The 11835-nt window shown below is 40.5% G+C and overlaps 1 protein-coding gene across 2 annotated transcripts in view; it reads left to right on the top strand.

Annotated features, from left to right (window-relative positions):
* The window catches only part of ROS1 (ROS proto-oncogene 1, receptor tyrosine kinase), a 111796-nt gene extending 109281 nt beyond the window's left edge, over window positions 1–2515 (top strand). For both annotated transcript variants that reach the window (XM_065911453.1, XM_065911454.1), the window contains exon 44: window positions 2205–2515. In XM_065911453.1, the coding sequence (XP_065767525.1) occupies window positions 2205–2515 (311 nt within the window). The remainder of the gene's footprint in view (window positions 1–2204) is intronic.
* The last annotated feature ends 9320 nt before the right edge of the window (window positions 2516–11835 follow it).

Below are 11835 nucleotides of genomic sequence, written 5' to 3' on the forward strand. Positions count from 1 at the left end.
CATATATATTCAGCACATAGGCACTAACCAAACTCAACGTCTGATAAGCTTATTTTTATGGGGGAGATATTTTAGAATAACTGACTATTCACATGGTTTGAAATATACTAGAATGATATTGGAATAATGAAGAGGAACATGGGGTGATACCAAAGAGCCTGCAGCCTGGCCTCTGTGTTATTCGGCAGCGGGAGAGGGCCTGAAAAACGAAATAAACACCTGCTAAGACAGAGCAAGAACAGTGATTCATGTGTTTTTATAATAAAATAAGCTTTGTAGTTCAGATTTGGAACTTGGTAATAGGTGTGTGCATGCGTGCTAAGTCACTGAGTCATGTCTGACTCTTTGGGACCCCATGGACTGCAGCCCGCTAGGCTCCTCTGTTCATGGAGATTCTCCAGGCAAAAATACTGGAGTGGGTTGCCATGCCCTCCTCCAGGGGATCTTCCTGACCCAAGGATCAAAACCATGTCTCCTGTGTCTCCTGCATTGCAAGCAGATTCTTTATCGCTGAACCACTGGGGAAGCCCTGGTTAATAGGTAGATCCATTAAATTCCATCAGGGAATAAATAGGTGCAATAGTGCCTCCCTTCATCCTTTTAAGGAAAAATTGTTTAAATTTTTCCAATATTTCAATTTAAATACATTCCAAATAAATGGAGCCTGGGGTATGCACAGAAGCTTGGCAGCCAGACTGGTCTCACCCACACATTTGGACGCTCTTGTGCTGCAAGTATCATTAGGAGAAAGGGACGGACATTCATCTATTGACTGAAATGTTTCTGATTTGTAAAATGTGATGCTATGTGAAAGAACAGTTATATTTCTGACTGTAAACTTTTCATCCAGGCAGTAATGCTCAGGGATTGAAAAACATGGATAAAAAACCAAATAATTCCTACAATATACATGCATATGTTTATCTTGTAGATTCCCTAGAATTTTGTGGAATGTTTCAGAAACTCTGCTATTAGGTTTCAATAGAATTTTTATACGTTTCTAAGTAAGAAGGTCAGCCTTTATTTTTTTATATTTATTTTTCATTTATTTTTGTTAGTTGGAGGCTAATTACTTTACAATATTGTAGTGGTGTTTGCCATACATTGACATGAATCAGCCATGGATTTACATGTGTTCCCTGAAGGTCAGCCTTTAAGTAGAGAAAGAAAATGATATGAGCACAGTTGTGAAGGTCAGATTTCTCTCTGACTATCCGTTTTTCTGCAGGCACCCCCTCCTCGCACATGTGCGTCTGGAGTCAGCCCCTCTCAAGGAGGGGCTTGACTACCTCCTGTAGGGTACACTGCCTACCCGCCTCCTCTGCACATGGCACGGCAGCTCCTCTCTGCTTGGGGAGGTGAATGTGAGGACAGACTCGAGCCAGACAGTTTGGGTTCAGATTCTAGTTGTGTGACCTTGGGCAAAGTATTAAGCTTCTCTGTCCTCAATTTCCTCCTGTGTTGAATGGAGATAGTACCAGTACTTACTTAATAGGGGAAGAATGAGTTAATATATGCATATAGCTTAGAATAGTGCAGGTATGTAATTAGTATTCTGTAAGTATTAATAACAATTGTTATGATTATATTTCATATCAGTGTTTATCGCCACCTGACATAGATTTAGTTGTCCACTAGTTTATTGTCTGTATCCCCCCATTAGAGTGTAAGCCCCAAATAGCAGCAAATGTGTTTCGTGCCCTGTTATATCATCAATACCTAGGACACAGCCTGGTATGCAGTATGCAGGCAATAAATATTAGCTTAATAAATGATTGACTTCCTTGATCTAAAAAAGTACATCTTTAAAGGTGGATATTTTAGCCGATGTGGCAAGATGAAAGGGTAAGCACTTTATACAAAAAGGGCCATCCTAGGGGCACTTAATTTCTGTCACAAAGACCAGACCTGTGTCACCTGTTATGGCAGAGTTACCTCTGTGCTCTTACTGCTTCATGTATTCCTTTCTTACATAAGCACACGTAACCTTCCATCACAGTTTATTACTTCTGCTCTCGTAACTAGACTGCAGTGGTATCAAGGACAGGGAACATGTCTTTTCTCTTTGTGTTCCCTCAGTGGTCATCATAAATGTTTACTGAACCAATGAGCAAGGCTGGTGTTTTTCTAATTTTCATAGAGCCTGGATATTACAAATATAAGAAACCAAATAGATGCTGGAATGATGTTTTTTTTTTTCACAGATGAAGATGGTCATCCAATTTGTTTGAATTCAGATGACGTTACGTCCATTGCTTTTATGGAAACCAAGAACCAAGAAGGATTAAACTACATGGTACTTGCCACAGAATGCAGACAAGGTGAAGCCAATTCTGAGGGTCCTCTAGGCTCTAAGGAATCTGAATCTTGTGGTCTGAGGAAAGAAGAGAAGGAACCACATGCAGACAAAGCTATCTGCCAAGAAAAACAAGTGGCTTACTGCCCTCCTGGCAAGCCTGAAGGCCTGAACTATGCCTGCCTCACTCACAGTGGATATGGAGATGGGTTTGATTAATAGCTCTGTTTGGGACATGCAGGGTTGAGATAAACACTCCTTCCATTAAGTGGTCACTGAAAGAAAACCTAGTAGAGTGATAGATGTTGTGGTGTGGTGGTCTGTGAACTCCAAATTAACACTGGACAAAGAAACGTATAGAAGAATTGGATTTTCGGTACAATACACTTGCATTACAATCTGGATAATAGAGAAATTTATAGAATATCTAAGGAGAACAGCCCATAAAGTGTCAAATTAATACTCTCCTGTATTCGAATTTTGGTTCTAAGAGCCATTTGGTTTAGGTTGAGACAATCTCCATACCAACAGTCTAACCTTGAGCAGAACTCTGTGGTGAACCTCTGAGCATTTGAAAAGCTTAGAAAGACTAATGAGTCTGGAAAGGAAACTGTAATTCTTTGCCCTGAGGTCCCTTAGGCCCCTTCCCACCCTTCAGTCTGGGCTCTAAGAGAAACATTTTAGTTAGATAGAAAAAAAACACTTATGTTCAAAGACCTGAAGGAGGAAAAGAAGTGTGCTCAGGGGGCCAAGTGAACTACAGATTATCCCAAGCAGGACAAAGGAAATGACTAAATAACTCTACACATAAAGAAGGAACCAGCACCCAAGACACAAGTCATTAAGAAAGCTATTAATACAAAAAAATGTTGTCCTTAATGACTACTCTAAAATATTTTGTGTTTTGGAGTCTTGGAACAGCAGTCTCAATCATATTGCAAAGAGGACCATGAAGATCTCTATGTTCTAAAGTTTAGCATTTCATGATCTTTGGATGATATACAAATGACTCTGTGATTTGTGTGCTATTAATATTATAGGAATTAGCTAATATAGATTTTTTATTTGCCATATCTATTTTCTACATAAAATACTTACGATTACATTTACTATGAAATTGTCCTTAAAATTAAATACAAATGATAATATAATGTTAATTCAAGCTGTATGATTTTCAGCAACCATACAAAATAATAAGCACCTAAATGAGAACTATTAAAAAATCGCTTCAGGGAAACACTAATTTAAAGCCAGTCATTCTTTGCAGTTACCTATTTAAATCAGAAAGCCTCAAACTTTCTCACAACAGATCTAATGAAAGTATTCGATGTGTTATTTAGTTGCAGCATACAGAATGTTCACAAGATACAACGAATACTTTGATCATACTAATAACATTTGCTAAAAACTATTGCGGAAGCAGAACATGGATCCATTTTCGCTTTGGGTCATTTAGTTCATTTTTAAACTTGTCCACTGCCTGAGAACTTGCAGCGATGACAGGCTGTGTGGTAGGGTACACAGGGAGTCAGTGTGTTTGTTCTGGGGTGAACAGCCTCCAAATAAAGGTCCAGGAGTCATGGCCACTCTATCACATCTAGTATCCACTGAACAAGGCAGAGTATTTTCCCTCCGATCTTCAGACTTTTTAATGGGCATTGATCATTCTTTTTGTTGGCCCACCGTATGATGCCGCTTCCCCTGTTGGGGAGTTCCCCTACCTTTATCTTCAGATGGGGAGCCATGTTCTATTTGCTTCCCTAAGATCTCATGCAATACGAAGGCAGGCAGTGACCCGAGCCCCCACCACTCAGACACACCCACCACAGGCTTCTAATCGAGAGAGAAGGAAGCAAAGAAGCAGGGTCCCCGGTGAGTCATCCCTGTTCACGGTGGCAAGTGGAGTTAGTCTGCTCCCAGAGTGCATCGTCCAGGGCCAGGGGAGCCAGGAGAGCAAGCCTGGAGCCTGGTGCCTCTGGCAGCCGGGGCAGGCAGACTGGGGGCTTGGTTCTGCTGTGTGCTTCTAGCAGGGGTTCCATAGCCTCTGAGTTCGGTTCTCAAGCCCCCCCAAGGATTCTGTGACTTATCTCCATATCCTTTTAATAAATGTTTTTCTTTTAAGTCAGCCAGAGTCAGTTTCTGTTTTTTGCAACTACGACTTTTGCTCTGCCAAAGTAATACAGAAACTTTATTTTGGAATGCACAAAGAAACATATAGAAGAATTGAATTTTCGGTACAATACACTTGCATTACAATCTGGATAATAGAGAAATTTACAGAATATCTGAGGAGAACAGCCCATAAGCTATCACGTTTTAGCTAGGATATAAGTGCAAATTATTAGACTTTTAAAGTTAATTCATAATAAATGATATTAATAGAAATATTTACTATAACATAGACAGTGGCTGAAACCTCATAGGAAAATTTATTATAGATCAAAGTAATTGATAAAAATACAAATGGCTGATAATATTGAAAACTTTAAGTTTATTCTGGAAAAATTAGATTTCATAATCAAGAGGGGAAAATTGGCTATGGCCAAAATTGGCACTAGTTAAAATGTGTTATTCACTAAAAATTAACAGAAGAATAAAATCTCATTGATAAATTTTTTTATCTGCAAAAATGACCTGGGAATACTAGACTTGAGAGAAATTATGGCTCCCAAAGGCAGAAGTTATAATTGGTATAAATAAAACAAAACAATACAAAGTCAATCAATAACTCTAACCTTCATTTTAAATTGTTCAAGGAAAAGAAACAGTCTGTAAGAAAAATATTTAAGTTGAAAATGAAAAACATTTTTTTTTAACATTGCCAGCTGAACAAAGATTTACCTGGATAAAATTAATATGTTGCTATAATTCTGCTGCAAATGCTTTATTCAGAATGTCCTGGAGAAAAGAACCTGTCCCTGATCTCAGATATTCTGTGTTGCTTACCCATCCTGGTTTTCCCTGGCCTATTGGAATGTTCTCACCTATTCTTCTCTGCTTGTCTAAATTCCAGACATCCTTTAGGGTCAGCTCATATTCCACCTTGTTGGAAAGGCTTGTCTCTAACTCCCTCCCCTCCTCCTTATCAGAATTACTGCTGCTCTTGTCTTTATGTCTTGTTAGCTGGCAATCATGGTATTGTGGTATGGTATTTCTACCTTATTTCTATATGTTTTATTAACTTGAATAAATTGCAAGCTTTCCAAACACAGGTGGTGTCTTTCAACCCTTTGCATCTTTAATATAAAGTAAGTATTCATATTTAATGGGTGAATTGGCTTTCTCATCATCCTTTTCCAACACATTTCACAAGTTTTCACTTTTAGCTCATAAAAGAGATGCCAGAAGACTGGTATATTGCTGAGAGGGACACTCATGAGGATTCTTTTGATCCTGAGTTATCTCTTGAGACCTGGATATATTACAGAAGTTTGTGGACTGCTTTGAGTTTCAGATCAGACTTAGATGAGCCTGAAATGCTGAAAGTCCTTGAAATGATGGTAAAGGATATTAAAGGAGACAAAAAATCAGTTTTCTCTCTCATTGTAAACTCAAACTTTTATCCTTGGAATGGCCTTATGGATGTGGAATAGATGCTCAGTTGTCCTTGACTTCTCTTTGACTTTCTCTCTTTGGTAAAGAGACCATTCAGTCTTGCTTGTTTACAGTTGATCAAGGCTCTGGGTTGCCCAGACTAGAAGACCTCTCACAATCCTTCTAGGCTTCTTCACAGCCAGAAGAAACAACGGGCCAACATATAAACCCAAATGCCATTGTGTGTAACTCAGAATATTTCCTTTTAGGTTTCTTTATTTCTTCCTCACTGTGAGCTTATTTTCATGGCTGGGTTAGTTTCTCCTTTTTTTCCCACTTAACTTTTTTGTACATGCTTTCTCTCTTATCATTAAAAATTCCTTGTTTTTCTAATAACTGCATACAACCCCTTAGGATGGATACACTGTAGTTTAGTGTTCCCATGTAGATTCATTCATTCATAAATATTTATTGAAAGTTTATTACACAGAAAGCATAGGTGCTAGGAATAGAACCATAAACAAAGCTAAGTCTCTGCCTTGATGGTGGCTACATTCTGGCATTCTAGATGGGGGAGAAGACATAGTAAAAATAAAAAATAAAAGTATGTATGACAATACATTGAAAGGATGATATATCATGATCAAGTGGGCTTTATTCCAGGGTGCAAAGATGTTTTAAACATTCACAAATGAGTCAGTATGATATACTGCATTAACAAAATGATGGATAAACATCATATGATCATCTCAGTAGATGCAGAAAAAGCATTTGACAAAACTCCGCATCCATTTATGATTAAAAACTCTCAGCAAAGTGGGCATAGAGAGAATGTACCTCGACATAATAAAGACAGTATATGACAAACTCAGTTAACATCATAATCAACAGTGAAAAGCTGAAACTTATTCCTCTAAGGTCAGAAACAAGACAGGGATGACCACTCTCACCACTTTTATTCAGAATAGTATGGGAGTCCTAGCCAGAGTAATTAGGCAAGAAAAAGAAATAAAAAACATCCAAATTGAGAAAGAAGAAGTAAAACTGTCATTATTTGCAGATACTATTAAATACAGAAAACTCTAAAGACTCCATAAAAAGACTATTAGCACTAATAAATTCAGTAAAGTTGCAGGATACAAAATTAATGCACAAAAGTCTGCCACCTTAGTTTACATTACTAATGAACTATCAGAAAGAGAAATTAAGAAAACAATCCCAATTACGACTGCAACAAAAAGAATAAATCTAATCAAGGAAGTGAATGAACTATATTTTGAAAACTATAAGATGCTAACTAAAAAAATTGAAGAAGACAAAAAGACCTTGATTAGCCAAAGCAATCTTGAGAAAGGAGAAGGAACCTAGAAGTGTCATGTTTCCTGATTTCATACTATATTACAAAGCTATAGAATTAAAATAGTAGTGGTATTGATATAAAACAGACACATAGATTAATGGAAGAGAATAGAGAAGCCAGAAATAAACACAGGCATATATGGTCAATTAATTTATGACAAAATATGGAGGCAAGAATGTATAATGGGGAAAGGATTGTCCCTTCAATAAATGGCATTGGGCAAATTGGACAGTCCTGTGTAAAAGAATGAAACTGGATCGCTCTCTTATATACAGCTCCCTTTAGTTAACAAAAGTTAACTTAAAATGGATTAAAAGCTTGAATATAAGACCTGAAGCCTTAAAGCTTCTAGAAGAAAACAGGTGGTAAGTTCCTTGACATATGTCTTGGCAATGATGTTTTGAATCTGACACCAAAAGCAAAAGCAGAATTGAACAAGTGGAACTACATCAAATTAAAAAGCTTTTGCACAGTTAAAAAGAAAAATCAACAAAATTAAAAAGCAATCTACTGGATGTGAGAAAATAATTGGAATTATAAATGCGATAAAGGGTTAATACCCCAAACACAGGTTTCCCTGGTGGCTCAGACAGGAAAGAATCTACCTGCAATGTAGGAGACCTGGGTTTGATCCCTGGGCCGGGAAATCCCCTGGAGAAGGGAAAGGCTACCCACTCCCTACCCCAGCATTCTTGCCTGGAGAGGAGCCTGGTGGGCTAAATATACAAAGAATTCATTTAACTTAACAGCGAGTAAAACAAAAGAAAGGACTGAGAGGAGAGTGGTAGTGGGGGTTAGCTCATGCAGGCCACCATATGGACTTTGACTTTTTACCTGATAGGAAGACACTGGGGGGTTCTGAACGTACAAAATACATGATTTGATTTGGTTTTCATTTCAGAGCCTGTGTGAAGAAGGGGCTGAGAGTAGGGTGGGACAGAGAGGTAAAAATAGGAAAATGTTAGAAAGTTATGACGATTAACCATGAGATGATGATGGCTTGGCAGGGAAGGAGATGAAACAGCAGTAAAAGTGAAGAAAGCGGTCGATTCTGTTTCTTCTGAAGGTTTTGCTGATGGATTAGATATGGAGTACAAGAGAAGAAAAGATTAAGATTTTCAACCTGAGCAGTGGGAGGAACGTACGTTACCACTTATCAGATGGGAAAGACCGAAGGGGAGAAGATTCATTTTGAGAGGTGACGTGGCAATTAGAGGTTCAGTTTAGGATGTGTTAGTTTTGAGAGGATTCTTAGAGACCTAAGGGAAGAGGCTGAATATGCAGTGGGAGACGGGATTAAGAAGGGGGTTCTGGCTGGAGAGTTGTCAGTGTATCGATATGGCTGAGACTAGACACGAGACTGGCCCAGCTCAACCAGCAGTGTGGATAAATAAGAAGGAAGGGCTAAGGGCAGAAGCCAAAGTCTTTCCATGTTGCAACATTAGGGAGCCGAGGAGAGACTAGCAAATAAGACTGAGAAGGAGGTGTCAGAAAGGTAGCGTGAAAATCAAGAACCCGTGGAATCCTGGAAGCCAAATAAACACAGTGTTTGAAGAAGGATGGAATTATGAACTGTGTCAAATATTATTGACAGTGACGGTAACCATATGTCTTAGTTTGCCTGGGTACTCCCAGTTTATGCCTTTGTCCTGGATTATGACCCATGTTCATTTCACACTTACAAGTGATCTTGTTCAGACCATAAATTACATGGTCCCCTGTGGTGGACACGGAGGGGTGCTTGTTTAGATCATCTTTCAAGAGAACCTGCCTTGGGAGCATGGCTAATTGACACGTCCAGCTGCTGTACCTTCAGATCTACTGTGACATTCATACCAGGTCATGCTTCCCTTTGGCATTTCCAGCCATTGACTAAACACAGGGGAGTACCAGAAATGGGCCATTCCTGCCTGATCTGGACATTACTTGGCCACTGTCAGGCCATTCTGGCTTGGGGACTAACACCCTCTTGGTCTGGCTGACACCTACCCAGAACAGCACTGTAGCCCCAGGCTCTCCTCATCCAATCCTCCTGCCTCTCTCTTAACAGGTTTCAGGCCTGAATTGCAATCTTAAGGTTTTTTTTTTTTTTTAAACCTATTCCTTCTCTCCCTCCCTTTATCTTTCCCAAGCATTTCTCCCAACAAATCATTTGTGCATCTATTCCTCTTGGCATCTGTTTCTTTGAGGCCCTTAACTAATATAGATAGTAGCAGGAACAGCCAAAGAAAACAGGTAGCAAGATGGGGTTTGGGGTCTGGCTCACTCATCACTCAGGGGGCTAAGAGGGCCTCATCGGAGGGATATGTGGGATGTGGACAGTCCTGGGCACAAAATGGGGGCCCCAAGGGCTAAGGGATTCATCAGTGGTGAATAAGAAAAATGTCCCATGGAGGGGAACCTCTGCCAATGGGATGATTCAGGTCTTTGAAAGACACAGACTTGACAGTGTCTATGAGAACAGAGGAACTGGTTGTCTCTTACTAAGATGCCCCGATTCCCTGAAGAAGGATCATGAGAAGTCAAGGTTATGTAACAAATAAAGGCTAAGTATGAGGGCTAGAGGGTGTCTCTGATAGGTTAAAAAGAGGCGTTTATAAACTGTCAAGTAAAAGCAGACACAAGTAAGGGGCAAGCCTTGCATGAGAGGTGGGACCCATCGGTCAAGGTATGTCTGTTGAGAAAACCTAAGACCCTGAAACTCCGGACTGGGGAAAGAGACTAGATGGATGCCCCGAAGGAATTTGGCTCAGCAGACCGCTCTCACCCCTCCCTGCTTGTCGAGAAGGCTCATAGCTCTAATGTAAGAGCCAGCACTCTGTACTGGAACATACTCCGGTGGCCTCTCCACAGCAAGAAACATGGGCCCCCTCGGGAGCTGCACACACTTCCCCTGGATACGGCCAGCTTGATAACCAGATTAAATCCCAGACCAGCCTGGCTTGGGATAGACTGGATCTGATAAAGGAGGAAGAGACTACATCTCAAAGGAATTACACAAATTAGCTAACACCCAATGGTGGGAACCAGGCATCCCTGGCAGCTTAGCGGTGAAGAATCTGCCTGCCAATGCAGGGGACACAGGTTTGATGCCTGGTCAGGGAACATCCCACATGCCTGCCATGGGGCAACTAAGCCCATGTGTCACAACTAATGAAGCCCGTGTGCCTAGAGCCCATGCTCCACAATGAGGAGCCACCGCAATGAGAAATCTGAGCACTGCAATGAAGAGCAGCCCCTACTTGCAGAAACTAGAGAAAACCCATACAAAGCAATGAAGACCCAGTGCAGCCAAATAGGTAAATAAATGATTTTTTTAAATGTGTAATAGGGATTGATATACTTGGTGGTTGGCTCACTGCATCTGTGACCTGTGGGGTGAAATGTATCATGGTGCGTGGAAGGCCAAACAGACATCTCTGGAACTGTGGCTCTCCTCTCTTCCCTCCCTTAGCCGATACAGTAAGTTAAGAATACAATAGGATCCGGGGGAATTACAATGATTAGCACCAGCATTTATGTTCCAAAGGTCACAGGGTTCATGGCTTCTGTCTTATTTGCTTCTATTTCACCAGAGCTCCTGAAAAAACTGCATGGATTCTGGAGAATAGCTATAGTGTAGCTTGAGTCAAATCAAATACTAACTCCGACTGCAGTTGCCATGCTAGATGTAGTATCTTTGCTGTGTATTGTGCTTAGTATAGTAAGTACTAAGTTACTTAGTATTAAGTAACTTAGTACTGAGTATTAGTTGCTCAGTCGTGTCCAACTCTTTGCAACCCCATGGACTGTAGCCCGCCAGGCTCCTCTGTCCATGGGATTCTCCAGGCAAGAATACTGGAGTGGGTTGCCATGCCTTCTTCCAGGGGATCTTCCCAACCTGGGGATCAAACCCAGGTCTCCTGCATTGCAGGATTCTTTAACATCTGAGCCACTATCTTTGCTAGAATATATTAATAACGCCTCAAGTGCATGGTACGTGTCTTGACATCTGCTTATCAGAGGATCTTAACTGATGCATCATCCTCTTGCTGAGAGAAATAAAAGATTATTGAGAGCTCATTTTCAGGTTTATATAGAACTAGCTGATGACCTTGACAAGTGTGTGTAGTAGAATCTAAGCTAGACTTGGCACAAGAGAAGATGTAAAAGTTAGTGGAGAAAGCAAGAAGATGAGTCATTTAAGGCCTGTTGCCATTTAAAGGGAGCAGAGAAATGAGTTACTAAGTAAAAGGTGCTGTGCTGTGCTAAGTCACTCAGTGGTGTTGGATTCTTTGTGACCCCATGGACTGTAGCCCTCCAGGCTGCTCTGTCCATGGGGATTCTCCAGGCACAATACTGGAGTGGGTTGCCATGCCTCCTCCACGGGACCTTCCCAATCCAGGGATTGAACTGGGTCTCCTGCATTGAAGGTGTATTCTTTACCAGCTGAGCTACCAGGGAAGCCCAATAACTAAAAAGAGATGGGGTCAAAGAAGGTTGCTTTTTTTTAAGGCAGGAAATATTGCAGCCTGTTTTTATATTAATGGAAATGATCCAGCAGAGGGGGAGAAATGATGGTGCAGGAAAAGAGAGGACAATAGTTGAAGGGATGTCCTTGAGCGGAAGACCCAGACTGAGGATCCGGATAGAAGCACAGAAAAAG

This window comes from Muntiacus reevesi, chromosome 19, assembly GCF_963930625.1.
Source record: "Muntiacus reevesi chromosome 19, mMunRee1.1, whole genome shotgun sequence".
In the NCBI taxonomy this organism is placed as follows: Eukaryota; Metazoa; Chordata; class Mammalia; order Artiodactyla; family Cervidae; genus Muntiacus; species Muntiacus reevesi.